The sequence below is a fragment of the Manacus candei genome, unplaced genomic scaffold (assembly GCF_025592945.1).
Source record: "Manacus candei isolate 608988 ecotype Guabito, Panama unplaced genomic scaffold, ASM2559294v1 h1tg000070l, whole genome shotgun sequence".
NCBI lineage: Eukaryota > Metazoa > Chordata > Aves > Passeriformes > Pipridae > Manacus > Manacus candei.
Genome location: NW_026138118.1, coordinates 133,464 through 156,307, shown reverse-complemented (window position 1 = coordinate 156,307; position 22,844 = coordinate 133,464). Strand labels below are relative to the sequence as shown.

General features: G+C 48.0%; 1 protein-coding gene across 3 annotated transcripts; it reads left to right on the top strand.

Annotated features, from left to right (window-relative positions):
• Positions 1-1,465: 1,465 nt before the first annotated feature.
• On the top strand, positions 1,466-22,471 carry PTP4A2 (protein tyrosine phosphatase 4A2). Of its 3 annotated transcripts, none has more exons than XM_051807411.1 (6): positions 1,466-1,628; positions 9,636-10,361; positions 12,070-12,162; positions 17,030-17,160; positions 19,174-19,248; positions 20,295-22,471. In XM_051807411.1, the coding sequence occupies exons 2-6, from the start codon at positions 10,266-10,268 to the stop codon at positions 20,401-20,403; spliced, it is 504 nt and encodes a 167-aa protein (XP_051663371.1). In that variant the 5' UTR covers positions 1,466-1,628; positions 9,636-10,265; the 3' UTR covers positions 20,404-22,471. The 3 variants fall into 3 exon arrangements, with proteins under 3 accessions (XP_051663371.1, XP_051663373.1, XP_051663372.1); XM_051807412.1 differs by lacking the exon at positions 1,466-1,628 and adding an exon at positions 3,239-3,440; XM_051807413.1 differs by lacking the exon at positions 9,636-10,361 and having other exon boundaries at positions 1,503-1,628.
• Positions 22,472-22,844: the final 373 nt, after the last annotated feature.

Below are 22,844 nucleotides of genomic sequence, written 5' to 3'. Positions count from 1 at the left end.
AGCCCTTTCCAGTGCAGGACAAACTGAACGGTGAAAGGATTTCTGCTGATATCTGATGTGAATCTCCCTGACCACTCCAATGATGAAAGGATTTTTGCTGATATCTAATCTGAATCTCCTCTGTCTCACCCCGAGGCCATTTCCTCAGCTCCTCTCACTGAGCTCACTCTTCTCACTCACGGTGGTAGAAGAGACTGGCCCCCACCTCACTGCACCCTCCTTTCAGGGAGTTGTAGAGAGTGTTGAGTCCCCCTTTGAGTCTCCTCTTCTCCAGACTAACCAAATCCGGCTGTCCAGGAGCCTCATCGAGGTGAAGCCTCACCGATGCCATAAAAATTGTGAGGGGGGCGATGACAGGGTTGGGACCGGCGGCGGGACTCGAACCCGCGGTGTTTCCTCCTCGTGCGCATGCGCAATTACAACAAGCCCCCCCCCCCCCGGCGCGACATTAGTCTCGGCCCGCTGCGAAAATGTGCATCGGCGGACTCATTGCGCCTGCGCAGAGCGCCGCGCCTCGCGGGTGCTGCGCGTGCGCACTCGGCGTCCCCGCCATGCGGCGGCGATGAGGGGCTCTAAAGGAGGGGGGGGTCGGGTCGGGGTCCAGGAGGGTCATGGGGAGCTGGGAGCGCGGCCTGCCCGGGCCACAGGGCTGCTCTAAGGGGCAGGTCTTGGCGGGGTGTGCGTGGGAGATTAGCCTGTCTTTGCTGCCGTCGTAGCCCTGAGGGACAGGCCGTGCTAGTGCCCGTGTGGGAGCTCCCGGCCCAGATCCAGGTCCCGGTCTCAGGGAAGCGGAACCCGTGGGAAGCCCCGGGCGGGCTGTACCACTGCCGCCATGCGGGGGGGGGGGAGCTGCTGGCGTGGAAAGCTCCGCGTGCACGTGCGGCCGCAGGGCCAGTCCAAGTGCGGGCAGCGGCGGGGGGGCGCCGGGCCGTACCAAGGCAGGGCTGGGGACGCTCGGTGCCCGCTCAGGGCAGGGCGAGCCGCCCCCGGGCCGTACCAACACCCGAGATGGGTGGGTGTGTGGGGGTGTGAAGCGGGCTGTACCACGGGCTATAACGGAAGAGGGGGATGTTACAGGAGAGCAGGGATACCTCACACTAGAGTAGGTCGCTGAAGGGTTTTAACACTGTCAGGGCTGGGGCATCCACAGTCTCGCTGAGCAACCAGTGCCTCACCACCCTCACAGGTAGCAGTGTCTTGTTAATATCAATCTTGACCTTCCCATCTATTTGTACCCATTGCTCCTTGTCCCTGTCACTCCAATTTCCGAAGAGAGTGCCCCTCTGGCTTCCCTGGAGGCCCCTTCAGATCCTGCGAGGTCTCCACGCAACCCTTCCTCCTCCACCTCCGCATCCTTTCCCCCCCCCCAACGACGCCGGGAGTGGTCGCGCCCATCGCGCTGCCCCCGGGGCGGACGGTACCACTGGCCGGGCCCGCCGGGGGGGGGAAGGGGCGGGCCGTACCACGGGGGCGCGGGCGGCGGGGGGGGGGCGCGGCCTGTGCGCTCGGAGCCGTGTGGCGGCGCGCGGGCTCTCGGTGTCTCCGGCCGGACCGGGCCCAGCGCTGCCCCAGCCCCGACCCCGGCCCCGGCACACCCCGCCCGGCCCCCGGCCCGCTCAATGCCCAGGGTGAGGGGGCGACCGGGGACGGGAGGAGGAAGGAAGTTAAGGAGGGAAAGAGGGGGGAGCCGCCGCCCCGCGAGCCGGGGGAAAGCGGAGGGGTGGGGGGGGCGGTTGCTCGGGAGGTTTTGAGGGGAGTCCCTGCTCTGGGAGGGCCTCCCTTAGGCCGCTGTGGGTGGTTAGGGGGGTTGTTTTGTGCTCTGGGGTCTGTTTGCGGGAGGGGTTGGGGGGTCTCGGAGGTCCACAAGTCTCTGGGCTGAGGGGCTGATTTGGGGGGGCCTTGGGGGTCCACGAGGCCGTGTCGGGGCTGAAGGGCTGTTTTGGGTGGGTTTGGGGAGTCCACGAGGTTCTCTTCGGCTGTTTTGGGGGGGTTCTTGGGGGTCCACGAGGCTCTCTCTGGTTTGGGGGCCTTGGGGGTCCACGAGGTCCTGTTTGGGCCGAAGGGCTGTTTTGGGGAGTCCTTCCTGCCCTGGAGGAAATTCCAGGCCTGTGGGGCTTGTTTGGGGGATCTTCGGCCTCGGGGGGCTCCCTACCTATGAGGAGGAGCTTTAGGGGCTTTTCGTTGTCCGTGGGGGACCCTCCTCTGATTCGGGGCTGGTCTGGGGGTCCCCTGTGGCTGTGGGGACCCCCCAAGTCTGGCTTGGGACTGCAGCCCTTAACCTGCAGGGTTGGGGTGTCCCTTCTACCTGCAGGGCTGGTTTGGAGGGTCCCGACTCACCTGTGGGGTTTGTGTGGGTCCCCCCTCAGCTGGGACGAGAGAACCCCAAGGGGATGGTTTAGGGTGTTCCGGATGGGAGGGCATTTCCTGTGGGATTGGAGCAGTGGGAGGACAAGGAGACTGCAGAGGGGTCGGTGTTTGTGAAGGTGGGGGGGTTGGAGGGGTGTGTTTGAGGGAAGGGGGTGTTTTGTGTGGACGGGGGAAGACTCTGAGGAAAGCCGGTGGGTTGTTTGGTTTTTTTGAGGGGGGGGGGGGGAGGAAGAGGATCTCGCCTTGTGTAAAACCTGGAGATGGTCTGTAAAACGAGGAGTTTTTTTTTCCTGTGGTGAGAAAACGGAGGGGGAAGAGCTGGGAGAAATTAGTGGGGGGGGATATTTCTCAGGCTGGGGGGGGCCATGTGGGGCGGGAAAGGAAGGGTGTCCAGGATGTGGTGGTTTTCCTGGGGTTTGAGTGGGGGCAGGGCTGCGAACGCCCGGGCCGGTTTGTCAGGATAAAGGGCTGCCCTGTGGGATTTGGGGCTGGAAGAGGGGGGGAGCCGATGAATTCTGGCACAGGCAACGCCTGGAGAAAGTCCTGGTGCGGCCGAGGGTGCTCTGAGAGTGACCTGCAGGAAGGGCTGAGTCAGGGAGGGGTGGATTTATTGGGAATGTCAGCCCGGGGCGTGCTGTGGTGGGCGAGGAGCCCTGACACCGAGAGCTGAGGTTTGGGCTTTGGAGCACAGGTGAGGCCGTGGGCAGGGAGGGGTTTGGGGCAGGGATGGGGGTGGAAGTGGCCTCGCTCCTGGTGGTTCCTGGGTGTGATTAGTCACGACCTGTGTTCTCTCTCGGGGCAGCCTGAGCTCGCTGGTTTCGGGGCGAGGAGGAGGAGGAGGAAGGCACAAAGTTGGCTTTTAAAGGCTCCTGTATAAATGGAAACTCGCCTCGAAACTCCCCGAACGAACCAGGCAGGGTCTGACTCAGAACTGCAGTTAGTACTTAAAGGAGAGAAAAAAAGAGAAACCCACCAGTAGCAGCAGCCAGAAAACTCTATCTCCTTATGACTCAACGTGTAGAAATACTTGGATTTAATCAGCTGCTGGAGAGGAAAGATCAGTCGGAGTTAAGGTAGGAGTGGGGATGCACAGCCAGGAATGGGGGTCTCACACAGGGTCTAGTTGTGATGTTTTTATGTACATCTCTCACAAACTTCAGGGATTCACTTCAGGTTTGATTCCCTGCAGGTACCCACCCCTCTCTTCCACACAGAACGTTTTCCTGTCTCGGGGCAGAGCTGAGCTGTGCTCACAGGGCTTCCCTGGCTCCTGCCTGGACTTTGCCCCCCTGGAATGCCGTGTCAGTCACCTGTGGTGAGGCCTGGGAGGGAGAGCCGGGTGATTCATGGCTCGTGGAAAGGCTGCTCGCTTTCAGGAGAATGATCCACACCTGCAAAGGGAGGCCTTGAGATGGTGTAGGGCCAGCAAGGGGCTTTTTACAAAAGCATGGAGTGACTGGACACAGGGAATGGTTTCCCACTGCCAGAGGGCAGGGTTAGATGGGATATTGGGAAGGAATTCCTCCCTGTGAGGGTGGGCAGGCCCTGGCACAGGTTGCCCAGAGAAGCTGTGGCTGCCCCTGTCCAAGGCCAGGCTGGAGCAGCCTGGGATAGTGGAAGGTGTCCCTGCCCATGGCAGGGGATGGAACTGGATGAGCTTTTCCAACCCAAACCACTGTGGGATTCTGTGATTCGAAATGGTTTATTGTAGGTTGTGTATTTTGACAATATTTCTGGAGGGGAAACACGTTGTCAGTGATGTGCTGTTCCCGCACCAGCAGAGAGGAGCCCGGTGTTGTTTGGTATCTTTGGATTAGTTGGACAGCTGGAGGTTTAAAACAGCTCTGTGTAAACATTGGAGAACAGCCCTGATGGCTCGAGGGTTTGGGCTGGAATTGCAGTTTTTGGTGCAGGTGAGCTGCAGAGCTCCCTGGGCTGGCACCTCTTCAGGCCGACGTGTATCACAGGGCTATAAAACACCTGTTTATTTTGGTATCATCTCACGGCTCCTTTTGCTGATTGCCAGGGGATAAATGAGTCTTAAACCCCTTGATCCTTTCTCAGTTGTAGCACCTGGGGACTCAAGGTTTCTGGCTGCACTCAGGGCAGTGTCATTTTGTTGCCCCTCGTTTCTCTGCGTTCCGCGCTGAAAAGCCCAGTTCTCTCCCCCTGAAAATCGAGCCCTGCCCCAGAGAATGGCCTGTGGGCTGGAACAATTGGGACTTTGTGGACATGCAGTGAGATCTATCAGTCAGCTCCAGTCTCAGTTGTCAGCCTGCCTTTAACTGCCTCGGGAGCAGGGGAGAGGAGCCAGCTCCCCACTACGGCATTTTTCCAGCGGAGGTTGATGGCACATTCAAATAAGTGAGATGAGTAAGATGCAAGTAATTCAACTCTGCAGCTTCTGTCTTTCTGTGTGACTTGAAATTGCTTTTAAGTCCTGCTTGACTTGTTAATGGGGTTTTGGTGGTGTTTTTGATATTTCATCTGAAAGTGTGAGAATGTTTAGTTGCTGGTGATCAGGCAGGACTGTGTTTTCAAAGACCAGCAGTTGATCCAGCTTAGACAACTCAGCATTCCCGTTTTTAGGAATGAGTTATTAGTGTCACGTATTCATGAAGTGTTGTCTGAAGTAATTTTTGATTTTACTTAAATATAATTCTGTGACTTAAACAGGACAGTAGCTTAAATTTCTTTTTTCGTAGCAGGGGCCTTTTGGTTTCGACTTCAAACAATTTTAGTAACTTTGACTTCAAACACTTTTAGGAAAACTTTAAACTTTTTGGGCATGGTATGCAAATAACATTCAAATATGCCCTCTGAAGGATTTTTAAAAACTTAAGTGGTGGGTGGAGGAAGGTGTTCAAAAAAAACCCCTGTGTCAGAACAGCATTTTAAGGACGAAACATGTTCTGTTTCACAGGAAGGAGAGGCTGTGGAGCATAAAACACAGAGGCTATCAGTCCTTTCTGGAAGGCCTAAGGCAGTGCCCAGTCACTTCCCACAGTCTCCAGGGTGATGATCTCTCCATCCATGCCTGGATATAGAGCTCTGACCTCACCCACGTTTAGGGATGGCAGCTGAACCTTGCCAGCATTCTCTCAGCCCTGGGCTTTGCTGCAGGCCTGTTCTCACCCTGAGCCCTTGACAATCCTCACCATTTCCTGACGTGGCACTTCTAAAGTCGAGACTTCTTTCATCTGGATGGGTTTTGTTGGTTTGGTTTTTTTTTATTCTTGCTGGGGCAGATCCGTCTCTGCTGCCGTGGGTTTTACAGAGGTTAGTGTGAAAGGAAACGAGTGAGTCACCCCCAGGACTTGTCAGCAGGCAGGGAGGGAGCTGGGAGGGAGCTGGGAGGCAGCTCCGGGGGTGGAACAGGGTGGAACAGTGAAATTTTTTGACCTCACCCCTCTCCAGGCACGTGTCACTCTGAGCAAGCTTCTTCAGAGAGTGTCCAAGGATCTCATCCAAGAATGTTCATTCCAGAGGTTCCTTTCTCTGTGTGCTGGGAGAGGATGTTTTAGAAAAGATGGTTCTTGCTAGAAAAGGTGGTTCTTTTGCTTCTTTGTAATTTGTGTTTCCACTGTTTTAGGGGCTCGTTTTGGAGGTCTCTGAACTCTTTGACTTGAAAAGCACCTCGTGCTCCAGGTGGAATGGGACGTTTTGGCAGTGTAGGGATGGAGTGTGGGTCACTTGTAGGGCAGTGCAGGAAGGGGAAATGGAACCTGGTGTGGGCAGAGGGTCAGGAAAAGCCTGGCTGGGCTGCAGTGGTGTCAGGATGGCAGTTTTTGTGGGATCCAGCTGCTGATTCCACGTGTGTAAATGCAGGACACAAGAATGAGGTTTTACAGAAGAGGGAGAAGAGGAAAATTCAGCAGCTCATGACCTGACTTTGATAACACTGAATGTGGAATCTCACTTACAGGAACAGAATTACTTGAGATGGTTTGAAAAATCCTGGCCTTCGAAACACCAAAGTATTCCTTTAGCTCTGAGTGACAAATTAGCAGGCTCTGCTGTGCATCCTGTGCACTGGGCTATTTTGAAAGGGGATCCCAGTGACCTTTCCAGGGGTATCCGTGTTTTGCAATCCCTGGAAGCTGCAGCTGTTCCGAGCTGTCTCTTCTCTCCGCTGTGTTTTGAGGGAGTTGGTGGAACTGGGAATTCCTCACGATGTCATTCCTTGTTTTCCATCAGACCCCAGGCTCCTGTAGGCTCAGCACAGAGCAGAGAGTGGAGTCTCTAATTTAGGAGTCAATGCAGAACAGCCACTGGAGATGAGGAGGTGTTGGCTTTTTGCTCAGAGCAATCTCAAGTGGAGCTCCTGTCAAGTCAGGGACTCGTGTCACTGCTCTCTCTTTAATTAGTTACTACCCCGATTTATTTATGCTGGTTAACAGGACTTGCCCCTCGCTTGTGCTTTCAGCATCTTCTTGGGATTTTGAAGGACATTCTCCTGAAAATGGCCCTGTCTCAGGCTCCCTCTGGCTGTGTGGTGTGAGGGGAGCTCAGGGCCTGCAGGATCTCTGTGTGTCTTCAGTTATAACTCCAATTAATCCCTGCAGTTAATCCATCAGTGGCTGCACAGGCTGTCCCAGCTCCCTCCACCTGGCTGGCCAGATAAGGATCTTGACTGATGACTGCTCCCTGATAACCAGCACCATCAGGGGCTCACTCCCAGGCATATCCAGTTCTTTTCAGCTCCATGGATGTTTATGGCTTGGCTGTCTCTGCTTTCCCTCCTCCCCTGGCTCCTGATGGAGCAGTTGCTGTGGAGTGTTGGGTATTCCTCCTCCCTTGCCAGGCCAGCCCCATAAAACACGGTGTAATTTTTTGGTTGCTCTCCATGTGCTATCTCACTTTCTGAGTATAAAAAGTTGGAGGTTAATTGGCTGGAAAAAAAAATTATTCCTTGTTTTCTGCTGTCCACAGGCCTGGTTACAGTTTATTGTCACTCCTGGGGTTGTGAAGTGCAAATTTCTTTGATAACACAGGGAGGGAGAAATTTTAAACTTATTTACGTGGGGAGATCAGAAGTTGTAGACAATGGAGTTTTAATTTAATTAATTAGGAGCCTGGTTTTTCATTTTAAACCTTAGCAGCTGGAAATTATGGGAGGAAGGAAGGGATCTATGTCAGTAACCAAACCTGTAAAACTGTGTGCTACATAAACTTCTTATCCTTCTGGAAGTAGTTTTTCAGCCTTAAATACGGTGCTTTACATTTTTAATCACTCCTCAGCTATTAGCTAATTAAATACTTCAGGAATATTCCTTTGGGGAAGGTAGGATGGTGTCATCCCTGCTCTGCAGAGGAGCTGAGCTTGGCCAAGGTCACCACAAGCAGCTGCAGATCCAAGAGGAGAACTGGAATGGCTGACTTCCATCCTTTCCTTATGGATCATGTCCTTTCTTAATGACTTGGTAAATTGTTTGTTCTACAGGCTTTTGAAACAACTGGGTTGAAATTCCCTCTTTGGTTTGCTGGAGGGAGGGGAGGTGTATCCAAAATGACCTGATACAACTCCCCAGCAGCACTGGATGAGGCTCCTCCAACCAAAGTCTTGGTGCTGAGAAGAAAAACGTTTAAAGGATTTGTTTAAATGTGACTTAACAGCTCCTCCCCTCAGCACAATGTGCTTGGGAATGCTGGAAGCCTCTGGATCCGTGTTTTGATCTCCTATGCCAAGATGTTGACCACAGTTCTCATTTAGATGACCTTTTTAGGTCCTCAGAAAACTAGTTTTGAAGCTGTTCTGTAACCTAACTCTGCAGATCTGGACATGGCTGGAGTGTCTGTTCAAATGGAGGGAAAAAAGGGCAATATTTGCCTGGGAAAAAAAAAAAAAGACTTTCTTGCATCAGGTTTTGGACACAAGTGGCTGCTGTGGCTGTTCCTGGTCCATCGTGGCTCCAACAAACCCTCTGAGATTCTGGGATGTAAATGAGGGGCTTGTGACAAATGTGCAAGAATTGGCAAGTGGGAGGACTTGAGTCTGATGTGTTTAGATGGGACTCTTCCATCTGGGGTGAGACTTAATCCTGTAGGCATTACACTGATAAAATATTCCAGGATTCATTTTTGAAATTTGTATTTCGGTCACTCAGAGCAAGAGCTGCGTTAAGGTTGGGGGAGGTGATTGAAAACATCTTTGTTCTTGCCTCTGGCAACCTAATTAATATATTTTTTGGCACTGAAGGCTGTACTTTAAGGAAATAATTGCTGTTCTTTGGGTGATTTTTGACTTCATGTCAGCGAGAAAGGTAATTTCGTAGCACTTAATTTGCCTGTTTTAAAGTGAGGGTCTCATTAAAACCCTGAGCACTCCAGAATTTTGGGGTGTGAACTCCATGTGTGTGTGTTTTTCCCTAATTGTCCCCACTCCAATGTGCCCCGTTGACCTTTCCACTCAAGCTGAAGGTTTTGTGACTTCTGGCTGCAAGTTTGGATTTTATTCAACTGATTTAAACCTCTTCCCTTAAAAAAGAAGTGTCAGCAGTGATTCTCTGGCTTATTTTTAAATGCAGTGAAAAGCCACGTTACTTATTTAGTATTTCAGCCTGAAATGAGTCGAGCTGCTTTGGGATAACTCCATTTTCATCCCCCTAAATTCCATGGTTGAAATGACACTGGTCCATCTTTTATTGCCATGGCTGAAACATCTGTATTTCAAATCCCGTGTGCTGGACTGGAAGCTGTTGTGTCTCCTAATGCCCTGCTCTGTAAACAGAGATAAGGCTGGGAATAACTCAAAGTTATTATAGTTATAACTAAAATAATTGGGAATAACTAAAAGTTATTACTGCTAAATGGCCATTTGGTCATTATTTTGACTGATTTCTGGAGGATGTTTCCTTACCACTGTTGGGAGTTTGGGAGCGTTGGTGAAATTTATCTGCCAGCAGAAGCTCGAATGCAGGAAGAATTGATTATACTCTTAATATCTTATTTATTATACCCTTATTTCTGCTCGTCCTGCTGATTTAGTTCAGAAAATAAAGCCACACCAGCACTTTGGGCTGAAGCCAAGCAGGTAGGACTGTACAAAGGAGGGGACACAGAAAGGTTTCCTTGTTCTCCATCCCAGGAACAGCAGTTCCAACGACATCCCGAATATTTGGGCTCGCAGCTCTCAGGAGCCCGCTGAAGGTTGACTTGTGCTCGTTTGTTTTCCCGAATGCTTCTTCCCTGGTGTTTAACTGGCTGGAAATAGAAGGCCCCAACAGCTCTTTTTTTTTTTTTTCCCTGCTGTTTTTCCCTGTCTCCAGGTGTCCCGTCGGAGGAGACGTCCCACATTTATGGCGATTCTGAGCGCCAGGGCAGAATTCTGCCAGGCCCAGCACAGCCTCCTGGCTCACAAGTGAGCTCAGGGCAGGGGGGGGTCCCACGTGCCATAATTCCTTCGCCTCGGAGCCCCCGGACCCAGCGGCCACACTCAAATATATGGGATTTCTCCTGCCCCCTGGAAGCGGATCCCTCGCAGTGACTCTGGCCAAGCGAAGCGTCAGGAAAACAAAGTGGAGAGAAAACCTGCCCTCACCTTTTTGCCTCACCAGTGCCTAAATGTAGAACAGGCTGCCCAGTGTTGCACGTAGTGGGAATTTGTGGAGTCTGGAGGAAACCACCCGCAGCAGTTGAGGCCCAAGTTGAGTTCAAGTGGATCCTGAAGCAAACCTGCTTTTCTAGAAGTGACATCCATAAGGAACAAACACGTCAAAGCAAGCTCTGATCAATCCCAGGCATATTAGCGGTCTTTTTGATGTTTTCTGCTGTGAAACCTTTCCAAAGTTATTGATTTTTTTTTTTTAATTTTATTTTATTTCCTTTTTTTTTGTTTGTTTGGTTTTGTTGTTGGTTTTGTTTTTTTTTTTGGCCCCTTACACATTTTATTTGCCATTATGAACCGTCCAGCCCCCGTGGAAATCACTTATGAGAATATGCGTTTCCTGATCACTCACAACCCAACCAATGCAACCCTCAGCAGGTTCATTGAGGTAAGGAGTCAAAATAAAAGTGTCCCTTCTCTCCTCACGTGCTCATAATTCCTCTCCAGGTGCTGAACTGTCATTCCTCACACCTCCTGCTCAATGCTTGGGCTGTAGGTTACTTGAAACTCAAGGTTTTTTTATCTTTAATATGTTGTTCACATTCTCCTGACAGTGCAAGAAGAGAATCCACTGATGACTTTTTCTGAACTCCTGCATTTCTTTAATTCCAAGAGGCTGGGTGAGCTTCCATTTTGGAATAAACACCCCCCCTCCCTGTCATCAAGGATGTCACTCCTTGGACAAGGAGAAAGGGTTCAGACTGAAAGAGGGGAAATTCAGGTTAGATACACAGGAAATTCATTCCTCTGGGGGATGGCACAGGGTGCCCAGAGAAGCTGTGGCTGCCCCTGGATCTCTGGAATTGTCCAAGCCAGGTTGGAGCAACCTGGGATAGTGGAAGGGAATGAGATGAGCTTTAAGGTCCCTTCCAACCCAAACCAGTCTGGGATTCTGTTCTTGTGCTGGTATCTGCAGCACTGCATGTCCTGCAGTACTAACTCTCATGATTCATTAAATAATTCAGTGCTGATCCATCGACCTGTTGCTCACCTGCTGCCTTTGAGGACGTTGTTAACAGAGCTGGAACTGCTTTCTGAGCTTTCTTCTCCCTTAGAGGACCAAGTGCAGTCCTTAAACTGATGTTCCAGCTGCCCTGCCTGTCCCAGAATTGTCAGGGATTTCAGGGGCTGTGATTTATCCATGAATTTGGCTCCAGCCTGGGTTGAGCTGTGGGAAGAGTCAGGCACAGTGGGTGCTGGGTCTCACTGTTACTGACACATTGGGATCTTAAATATGGCAGGATTCACTTTCCTGAACAAGTAGCAGATGGCATCATCTGAGAAGTAGTAGCACAGTAGATTTCACATTCTGCTCTGCTCCAAACCTGCTGTATCTTTGTGCCCTTCTGTCCTATATCAAGAGGACTTCTGTCTGCTGTGTGCAGGTTTTTTTTCATTCCAGAGAGATCCTGTCATCTCCTGCTGATGTCTCACAGGCTTCCATCACTCACAGCGTGCTCTTCACCATGGATCTGCTCAGATACCACTGGTTAATTTTCTCTGAAAGCCACATTTTTTTGGTCTTTATTTTTTTCCCCTCCCCATTATTGTGGCTTGTCTTCCTTTTTCAGGGGTCTTGACTCTGGAATGGATATTATTGCTAATTATAAGATGTAACAGTGATTCAGTCCAAACACGAGGGGAAATTCTGCTCGTTGTGTGAACCTTCAAAGTGAACTGGAACAGCTTTTGTTTGATCTTCTGATTATTTATCTGGCACAAAGTGCTACTTATAGTGCATTACCAGGAAGCTGGAATATGGTGGGGTGTGTGTTCTGTTCCTCCCTGCCTCCAAATGTCAACACTGGCTGGAGCAAACAGTCCCTGACTTCTATTTAAAGAGAAGAAGAAGCTGCTTGGAGAATATAAGCAGCTATTTTAATTTTGCTCTTCCATGTGCAGGTTTTTTTCCACCTTGCCATTTCCCCAGAGGGGAGGAGCTCAGAGGTGTTTCTCATTTTTCCTGTCACTCATAACCTGTCCCTTGCCCCTTCCTGGGGGAGGACTGTGTGTAAAATGTTCTGTTTTGTACCTGAGGAGGAAGCCTTTTAATTCATCACCCTGTCCTTGTTCACATGTTTCCCTTTCTCTTAAAGGAGCTGAAGAAGTATGGAGTGACAACCCTGGTGCGAGTCTGTGATGCCACCTATGATCAAGCTCCTATTGAAAAGGAAGGAGTCCGGGTTCTAGTGAGTTGCCTTTAAAACTGTCTAAAAAAAAAAATGTGCATTTACATGTTTAGAAGTGGTGGGGAAATCTCCTGCATGCTTGTGGCCAAAACTAATGTGATCCCCTACATCAGTTAAAGGTGGTTTGGAGAAACTCGCTGTGTTTTCTGAAAGGTGTTTGGTGGTTCATCACTGTTGTCTTTAGCTGGGGTAGAAATGTCCCTTTCTGGGTTTGTTTTGAGATATTTTGATTTGCCTTTTTGTGAATAGTTTGATACTAATCCAGCCTTTGTGGTGGATGCAATTTGGTTTGGTCCTTATCTGGATACAGCAGTTCTTGGCTCAGGACTCAGATAAAACTCCCTTTTCTTGCTCTTACAAAAAGTGCCACTTTTTGAGCCTGTAGTTGATAAGTTGATACAGAACTCTGTGGGCTGGCTGGATAGAGCCATAGAATCATGGGAGGGATTGGATTGGAAGGGACCTTAAATATAATTTAATTCCAACTGCCATGGGCAGGAACACCTTCCACTATCCCAGGTTTCTCCAACCCGGCCTTGGACACTTCCAGGGATGGGGCAGCCACAGCTCCTCTGGGCAACCTGTGCCAGGGCCTGCCCACCCTCCCGGGGAGGAATTTCTTTCCAATATCCCATCTAAATGTGCTCTCCTCACCTCTGAAGGGAGCCAGGCTGCTGGTGGCTTCCCAGTTGAGCAGGTGGAATTCCTTCCCTGCTTACTCACAGCTGACAGTTGTGCAATGGTGTCTGACTGCTGCCTGGTGTTTCAGGGGAGGTTTTTTTAAGAGGTGTGTGCTCATTCTGAGCTTGCAGGCGGTGTTTTTCCAGGCAATACTTCTGAATTATTAGAGTGTGTCTGATACAATCAGTTTGTTTTACTGGAGTGAGTAATAGTCTGTTGTGAGGGCAGAAATTGCATCTTCGTGGTGCAGGTAGTCAACTTGCCATTGCCTCCTGCTTTTTATGGCTCTGACAGAGGAAAACTGCACTTTTCCATGAGCAGAAAAACTTATATCCTGGCATATCTGTGAAAACTCCACGTCCAGGTCAGTCAGGTTTCTTGGCTCCCAGCCCTAGTCAGCATTTACTCCAGTTCCAGGCAGCCACGTGGGCCTCAGTGTTGTTGGAAAAATCAGTCACTGCAGGGCTGTGCTCTGGAATAGCATTTTTGCTCCCTCCAAGCTGGCTTAGACTTGGACATCCCAGTGTTTTCAGTGCTCTGAAACCTCCAGCTGTGACACTCCTCAGGTTGCCAGAGGCTGGAAGGATTAAACTTGTGGTGGAGAATCCCTCCAAGCCCTGATTTAAGCTGGGGCTTAGCAGAGTGTTCCTGTGCCAGAGGGGAGAGCTGAGTTCGTCCCAGAAGCTGTAGGGCAGCGTTGCAGAGGTCCAGCCCTGCCCTGGGCAGCTGGGCAGGGAATTCCCACCTTCTCCATGCCATGGCCAGGCCCTGGGGCAGCTGCAGGAGCCAGAGCTCTGTGCTCTTCCGAAATTCTTGGGGGATTTTGGTTCTCAAGAAATCTTAAAACCTCGCTGCTGGAACTGAAAGCGGTTTTTTGAGGAAGCTTCGCTAAAAAACTGGAAATGGTGTTTCCTCCAGCCCTGCTCTGTTGTGGAGCCTTTCCCTTTGAGCAGCACACGTGAGAATCTCGTGTCTGAACACGTTTGCCTCAGCCCCAACAAAGCCAAACGATAGCAGTGCTCAGTGTTCCACTGCTCCAGGAGAGAGATAAATCCACCAGGCATCTGCTAAGGGTGACAGAAAGCGGGAGGTGACAGGGCAGGTTCGTGCTAATGTCATCGCTGATCCTGATGGCCCCAGTCAGGAGGTTGTCTTGGTAATTTACTCTATTGCTGCAGTGTTTGGCTATTTGAGATAAGCTTAACGACTCCCTGACACGGCCACCTCCCACAGAGCTTTTCCTCCCCACGAATTCCTGCTTTTTCAGAGCGTGGTCCTGTCGCTGTGCAGAAATGGGATTGAATTACCTCTGGCTGAGAAAATAACACGTCGCTATTTAAAGCCAATATTCGCTTGCAAAAATAACATTAAGATTAAAAACACAGCCTGGGAGAGATTAGTGTCTGTTTTAACACTGCTGAGGTCAAAAGCTTAGTGAAACCCCTGAAAAGGGGGGGCAGTTCAGCAAGCCTGGATCATGTACTGCAAGATGGGGAGAATGTGGCAGCTCCAGAGCTCTTTGGCAGATGGCACAGTGAGAAAGTAGGGAATGAGATGTTCCCTGGTTGAAGTAGTACTACTGCATATGCACGTGTTTATCAACAGAGATCAAATCCAGGAGGCAGCAGGTGGGGATGGATTGAGTTCCTGTGGGCTTGTGCAGCTCTTGGTTGTGTTCATGTGTCAGGTCTCCTAACAGAAATGTTACATCAGGAAAAACCTCCCAGTTTTCCTGCAAGTGTTTTTTGCCCTGGTTGGCAGCTGGGGAGGCCGTGGTGGCTTTGTTCATCTTAAAGATCCAAGAGACATTTCATTGTTCTCCTTCTCTTAGTCCTTGATTTATTGGGTCAGGCTTTCTTTACACTCCAGGCCTCCTGGAACAGCCACCACCTGAACACTGCAAGGGAATTCATTGCCATGGGATCGTGGGGTGGAAGGTCCCACACTGGTGGCTGTGGTCTCATCCTGCACAGCTTCAGGCACAGTTCTGGGAATTCATAATTTAAGGTTGTTTTTTTTTTCAGGGGTTGTGAGGTGTCTCCTCAAAGTTCTGTCCCTGTTTCTCAGCCATCTCAGTTCTGTGCTGCCAACCCTGCAGCCAGGACAGGCCCAGAGCTGTTGTGAGGAGCAAGGGCTGCTCCAGAGAAAGGGAAATAAGAATAAAACCCTTTCCTGCCTCTCATCCTTCCCACTGCTGCAGGGTGGCACAGAAGAGCTGCATTTTCTCTTTGTGCAATCTCATCCTGGTTATTAATGACTGTTTTTGTGTGGAGCTTAGCAATTGGTTTTCTATCCTGCTTGACAGGAATTCTGCTGGCAGAACTCATAATCAGGGGAAACAAAAAAAAAAAAAACCCTGCAAACTTCACTGCAATGACTCCTCCAGTCCCAGAATTATTCTCATTGCTCATTCCAGGCAGTGTTTTATCAGTGCTGCTCTCGTGTGCCATTCCTGAGAGGTGATGCTCCGTGGGGAAATGGCAGTGGGGATTAATTCAGGCCAGCCCAGGAGTTGTGTGGATGTGAAGGTTAATGTGTGAGCTAAAGCCATGGATTAAACTCCTGTACTTGGTGTGAAGGAAAGGATTTAATTTAAATTAAATTTAAACACTGAACTGACGTGGAAATCCTGTTCTCTGCAAGGCAGTTACAGAAGCATCATCCTGCCTCATCTCTTGGCAGCCTGTGCCTCTCTTCCTGGGACAGTGGGTGACACAGTCCTAAAATAATCCAGCCAGCACTGTGTGATTGAGTGGAAAATCTCATAAAAGCCTTTTATTAGAAAGAACAAGTTTTACTTCGTGATCTTATTTCTGTAGCCTTTTATTTTGCTGTGTTGTCCCAGATATTTTTGATTTTCCAGGTACTTTAAAAAAAGGATTTCTCTGCACTCTTCAGACTTGATGTATCTTTCTGAATTAACCACATATAAAGTTATCCCAGTGACTTAAAGCTTTTTGGTTTTCCACTTCTTTTTATTTCCACCTTTCAACTTTAAGTGCCATCACATTTCTAAGGTGCTCTTGGGCTGGGCTGAGCTGTGTTTGCTATTCAGGAGGTGTTGGAGTAGCAATAAGTGCATTTCAAAATGAAAAGAGTCTGGTGGGTTTTTTACCTTTAGTTGTACTTGTTCAGTGTTCTTACGTGGTGCTTTTGGACTTCAGAAAATATTATTTCATCATAACTTGTTCTCAAGGCACTACATGAAAGGCTTGGTTTTGGCTGATGAGGGGAGAGAGCTCCTTTCAAAGCAATTTCCTTCCATTTGGAGAGGTTGTTGGATAATGTGGAACTCTGGCTGTGAGTTCCTCTTCTAAAATACATCACAATCATCTAAAGAAAAGTGCTAAATAACTCCTCAGTATTATTTTTTCCCCTGACATCCAGGAGTGCTCTTTCTCCAGCACTCCCCGTGTCCCAGGACGTCCTGAAGCACATGATGTTGTGCTTGGGCTTGAAGTGGAGGCACAACTTCCAGGAGAGCTTTGTGGCCTCAGGAAAATGGGAAGTTCCTGCCATGTCCTTTTAATTACAGCCATATTGGTGATATTAAATGTGGCCTAGAAAGTTCCATGCTGGCTCCCCCTTTAAGAGCAGAGATGGAAATGCTGCTTGAGTGTGACTCTGTTGCTGTCTGATCACCTCCTTTATGCTTCTGAATGTGGGGTTTTTTCGACTTGAAAACACCCAGGTGATTGTTAAATTGCTGATTGGGATTCATGGCAGCTGGAGAAGCTGATCCATCAGAGCTGTTATGAATTGTTAGGAACAGCTTCTCCTCCACAAAGCTACAAATAGTGCTTTAAAAGGTCGGCACAAGCACAGGAGAAAGTCTACAGAGTTCTCATCCTTCACGTGTTTATTTGAAATGCTTATTGATTTTTACATATTTTTAATAAAATGGGATTTCAAAGGCAGCTATTTTTCTAAAAACCCTATACTGCAAAGGAGCCAGTGAAGAGCTTTATTGAAAAGTGCAATTAAATGGTTGTTAAACATTTAATGTTGCGTTATGGTATTGACTGGTGAACTTGTGTGCAACCAGCAGAACACCCGTACAGCTCTGTGTGTGTGTGTGTGTGTGTTATGCATTCCCTATTGAATTGTTCTTCTCCCAGTGGTGGTTGCCTTGCTGCTGGTTGTGCATTTCAATCCCTGGAGCTGATGGAATTTTTTCCCTTCAAAGGACTGGCCCTTTGACGATGGAGCACCGCCCCCGGGTCAGATAGTTGACGACTGGCTAAACCTCTTGAAAGCCAAATTTCGGGAGGAGCCTGGATGCTGCGTGGCTGTTCACTGTGTGGCAGGGTTGGGAAGGTCAGTATCCTGCTGTCTGGGTTTTATAGTCTGCACCTGGAGGTTTATTTGGGAGGTAGGTCACGGAAGGTGTTTAGTAAATACCAGTTTTCCTGTTTTCTCCTAAATAACACTTTGAACCAACAGCATCGAATTAGTGTCATTAGAGCAAGAGAGAGAGACTTATTGCAGCTTAAAAAATCCTCAGTGATTTCATAACTCTGATCAAGGGTGAGAGGAAAAGCCTTGGAGAGCTTGTTCAGAACAGTTCTGTCAATCATGAATGACACGAGGAGTTAGAGACATTAATTTAAAAGTCTGTGTTTTTCTGTAGAATAGTAAAAGCTCTTTTGTTCTTTTTGACACAGGCAATATACACACAATACCATTTTGAAGCTTTTTTTTTTTTTTTTTAATTTCCTTCTGTTTTCAACTGGTAAACTACCAAGCATGTGGTAATAAAAAAAAGGCATTGGGAAGACCTACTTTAATTACTTTCTTACTCTCAAGTGGCTTCAGTTTCAAGAAGTCAGCCTTGTATTTCTTGCTCACTTGCAGATGTTTCTCTCCTCACCACTGAAAATACAACTTCCTACTTTGGGAAGAACCTTCAAGAACCTTTCAAGATAAAAGAAAAGAAAAAAAAAAAGCTCAGGAGAGCTGAATGTTATATTCATATTCCCAAATGTAATCTCTGGATGTTATGTTCCTCCTATGGGCTAGGAGGAAATGGAACTTAATTGTTTGTATTCTTGCAATAGCCATGGGAGTGTTAATATCTAAGGATATCAATGAGTGGGCAAGAAAGGATAAAGAAATCAAGCAGGCCCAGGGTTGGAGTGCAGCAGGTTCTTAAATTTCCACCTCGAGAGAAGGAGAGAGAAGGGAGGAAATGAAGAGCTGGAGGGAGAAACAGCTAACATTGGAGGAGACAAGAGCCAAAACCCCAAGGCAATTAACATTTGTTTATCCATTTCTGCTCTATTTTTATCTGAGGAACATCTCCAGGAAGGTGGCCACGTGCAACTCAAGTGATTTTTCAGCTCTCCTGTCCTTGCATAAGAGCAGGGCAAAGGGGACCAGGAGCTTCTCATCTGGTGTGTGGCACAAACACATCATGAGTTCAGCTGGTCCTTCCACAGTGACCTTTCCCTCCACTTCAGGCAGAAGAGGGGAAGGCAAGAGCTGCCCAGGTTTTATGTTTAAACCCAGCAAACTCTCCTACCTGCAGCGAGGAATTGAGCTTCAGCTGTAGGGAAAGAGTTTTGTTCTGTTCAAAAAAGTGACCTTTGAAGTTCCAAATGGTTTCCTTGGGAAAGTGAGTGATTGTGTTTATGCAGGTGCAGGGTGACAGTGGGAGTTGTTTCTCCTGAATTATGTTGTTGTTTAGCCACGAGTACAAATTGTCCCGTTGCTGGCACCTGTTTAATCCTCCCCTGCTCCGCTCCTGGAGGTGCCTCTTGAACTGTGCATTTTAGTGGGGTGAACATCAATCCAGGAGAAAGTCAGTGTGTACTTGAGATTTCTGCTTGTTCTTCACACTTGACTTCTAAAATGTGGATTCCAAGGTAAAAAGTGCTGTTGCTCCTGGAACGCCCAGTTCCTTTACAGAAGGCATTTAAAAAAATAAATATCTCTCTCTCTGTCCCTCTCTAAAGTCATCTGTTGAGTGCTTCACAGATCTGTCTCACATACAGCTAAATCTGCAGTGTCAAGTGCATGCAGGAGGTATTACAGAGTAGAAAATGAGGTTATGGTGAAATAAGAAAGCATAAAAATGGAGAATTATCGTTTCACACCCTAAACACTAAGGAGCTGCTATTGATTTTTATTTCCTTTGCTGTGTGCTGAAAGCAGAGCTGTCTCCTAAAAAAGGCATTTTACATTAGGTACCAGCAAGCAAATGTCTTTCTGTAGGTAATGCTTAAAGAGAAAATACTTCAGCTCTTTGGTTTCTAGATTAATTTGATGAATTTTGAAGGATTCAATATATTGTTTCTCTAGATCTTCCTTAAATATTGATTTCTCCTTCAGGGCTCCTGTTCTGGTTGCACTTGCTCTCATTGAATGTGGAATGAAGTACGAGGAGGCAGTTGAGTTCATAAGGCAGTAAGTTAAACTTCCCCATTCTCCAGAAATCTTTCACTTCATTGCTGTGTTTGACCAGCCTGAGCCTTCAGCAGAGCTTGCTTGGGTTTTATTATATAATATATACTAAAAATATATGTATAATGGTATAATGGACACAGCTGTGAATGCTGAGCCTGGTGCCCTTCTCTCTCTTTGAGGATGAGGATTAACAGGTGATCTCTCTCCCTCTCCTTTCAAAATCTGGGTTTATATATTAAGCCAAAGATTCTGGTTTTTTTGGGGGGAGGTAAAAAAATGTCCAGGCTGGGGCATTAAAAATTGCTTCTAGTTAATAAAAACTGAAAAATAAAATTTTGGTGAGGATGGGCCAGCAGGTGGGTGAACTGCAGCACTGCCAGGGGTGTCCTGGGTGAGTGTGACCCTCCCAGAAACGGCTGGAAAATAAAACTGGGCAAGGATGAGGCTGCAGAGCTCTGGTTCAGAGATAACATCAGCTCTTGAAATGAAGCTCAGCAGGTGAGATTTGTGTCGAATGAGCTTCGCCAAAAAAGCAATTTATCCTTTTATGGCTTCCCAGGGTCTCCAGTTATCTTTGTATTGCTGTCAACAGCTTTTTCTGAATTTTTCCTTCTTTAAATTCCTTTTGTCTCTTCCTGGGTACGCTGCCTTTGATACCCAGAAGCTTTTTTTTTTTTTTTTTCTCCTGAGAACCTCTTATCTCCTCACATCTGAATGTCAGGGTCTCACTTAGCTAATAAGCAGCACCTGCAGGAGAGGGTGACCTTGATGCTCTTCCATAACTACTGCAGGTGATGGAAATCAACTCTCCCCCTCCCAGAAAACAGGCTGGAATTGGCTAGATTTTTCTTTTAGATTGGCAGGCAGGTGATAAAGTGCTTGTGCTGGCCTGGTTTATCCTTCCTCAGAGTGGGGATGGACACAAGTCCAAGCCAAAAGGCTGTTTTGCAGATACAGAAAAGCTTTGAAAGGAGGCCTCAGGATTTATAAGGTGACTGAAGCAGTGCTTTTTCCATTGATATGAGCCTTCCTTCTCTTTGTTTTAGGAAAAGGAGGGGAGCTTTCAATTCCAAACAGCTGCTTTACCTTGAGAAATACCGACCTAAGATGAGATTACGCTTCAAAGATGCCAACGGTCACTGCTGTGTTCAATAAAAACATGGTCTCAAACGAAGGCAGAAGTTAACATGGCTCTTTTCTGGACTCTTGGCACCTGGAAATGTGAATCTGGAATCAAACTACGTCATCAAATTAGTGGTGGAGTCAGTGCTCCTCAACCTCTGTCCTAAGGGTGATGATGATTGAAAAAAAAAAATTAAAAAAAAAATAATAATAAACCCCCCACCCCCCAATTAAGAGAAACATTTCAGTGAAGGATTGTTTTCTCCTCAAGCTGCAGTCTGAACATCTGCAAGGAGAAAATCACTTTCTGAACCTTCTGTATTTTTAACTTTTTAAGAAAAGAAATAAAGTAAATTTTATGTCTAAGGAAAACCAGCAGAGCATTGGCTTGTGCAGAAACTATTTTCTTGATTTGATGGAAGTACCCCCCCAGTCAGGGCCTGAGACATGAATTCCTCTTTCAAACTCTTTTAAATGGAGTTGCCTTTTGTTTTTTAACCTTGCTGGGACCTGGCAGAGACACGAGGAGGAGCCTTAGTTGCTGTCTGGGAACAGTCTGACAGCCTTAAGCCCAGTTTGGGCATATCCTAGAGATTGGGTGATGTCTGTGTCCTGTGTCTACATGGAGTTCAGGTGTGGAAAAAAAAACCTGAAGGGCTTTAACAGAAATCTCTCTGCCTGATACCTTTGGGGAATCTGCTAAAGTCCTTTTCTGAGTGGTGGGAGATTGTGTGTGTGTGTGTGATTTTCTGTGTGTGTGTGTCAGTCTGATTTTTTCCAAAGAATTTGGCTGAAATGTTAATTATCTTTCTGTTGCTGGACAGAAAAGTCTATCCTGGCAGAAGACTGATGTTCCAAAGTGTCCTGGGTGAGCGAGGGGCAGTTCAGACAAGGACTTAAAATTAATTTATCTGTCATAAGGAAGACGAAGAGGCTTTTTTGCTGCTGTCCAGATTCTCTGCCTTGGCTGAGCAAAGGAAATCAGGATTTGGGGGAGGGTCTGGTTTGTACCCTGTGAGGTAAAGATGAGTCAATGCCTGGGGTGGGGATTTCAGTTCAGTTTAACCACTTATTGCCTTGTTATTTTTTATTAGGTTCTTTTGGAGGGAGAGTCTCTGGTTCCACACCAACATGCCTGTCATTGCTCACCCCTGGCAGAGCAGAAACATGCTGATTTTTGGAGGGTGGACTGGCACCACCTTCTTTTTGTGGGTGCTGCCAGTGAATTAACCCAAGGCATTTTTAGAGCCTCTAAGGAGCAGTTTTGGCCAGGCTGCTTCTACCAAACACGTGTTACTGTAGTGCCCTGCCCCAACAGTGACTTCTGTCTGTAATATCCAGCCCTGGAAGGCTTTGGATACAGGTTTAGGGTCCTGGGATGCTTTGCTGTGGAGCACCAAGGGCAGGTGTTGCTCTGTACCTGCAGCAGGTGTGGCCTCGTACCCATCTCTTCCCGATACCTCAGCAACTGCCTGCCCAGGATTTCCCCCTCTTCCAGACTCCTGCTTTTAGTCTGCAGCTTAACTGTGCAAAAACACAGGTAACAGACTTTATTTTTGAGAGTTCTATTCCTGGGAGAGGTTTATAAATTTAAGCAAAAAAAAACCAAACCAGGTACTTGTCAGCCCCCTCGGGGGAGATCCACGGGGAGGACCCCGTGCTCCCCAAAATCCCGTGTGTCCCTGCCTCCAGCTGTGGTGTTGTACTTGAGCTCCTTCCTCCCTGTACCACATGGAACGTTGCTGAGTTCTTTTAATAGATAAAGGAGATGCAGAAGTGTTTGTGGTGTGGGTGCCTGTCCTTGGGAATGATGTGTCTGGTGGTGTCTGAGTCCGGGTGGAAGGGAGATGGTGCTGAAATTACCTAATTCTGGCCTTTACCTTCCCCTCACAAACCACAAGCCTGATGTTCTAACTGTTCCTGCAAGTGAAAAGTGATGTTTTTTTTTAGTCAAAGGAAATACTGGTGTTTAGTTAAAGCTGATTTGACAAATGATGGAAGTCAGATTGGAGGGGAAGGTGTTGAGCTGGATTAAAAACCCAAACCCCACATCATTATGAAAAAAAAAAAAAAGAAAACCAATAAAACAAATTTTACATGCTCTATGTATAACTTTGCATTCTTCCCCCTAGTTTTACTCTTGATTAATAATGTACTAATTATCATATGCTATGACTCTGCAGCCTTAATTGAGGGAAAAATAGTGAAAAGTGCAGATTGTCACCAGAACGGGGGGAATGTCACTGCGACCGTGTCCCGTAGGCACAACACCTGGATCAGCACTTGAACGTAGTGCAATAAAGTTCTTGCAGTAAAATACCTTCCCTCTGGCTCCTGATGAATTTATTGCAGCTCACTGATGTTGAATGATCTTTAATTTTAACCTGAAGGCACAAGTTTGGCCGTGTCCCCCCCCCCCCCGGTGTTGGTTCCCCGTGGCTTGGAATTGCCAGTGGGAAAAGCTGTTTTCTCTT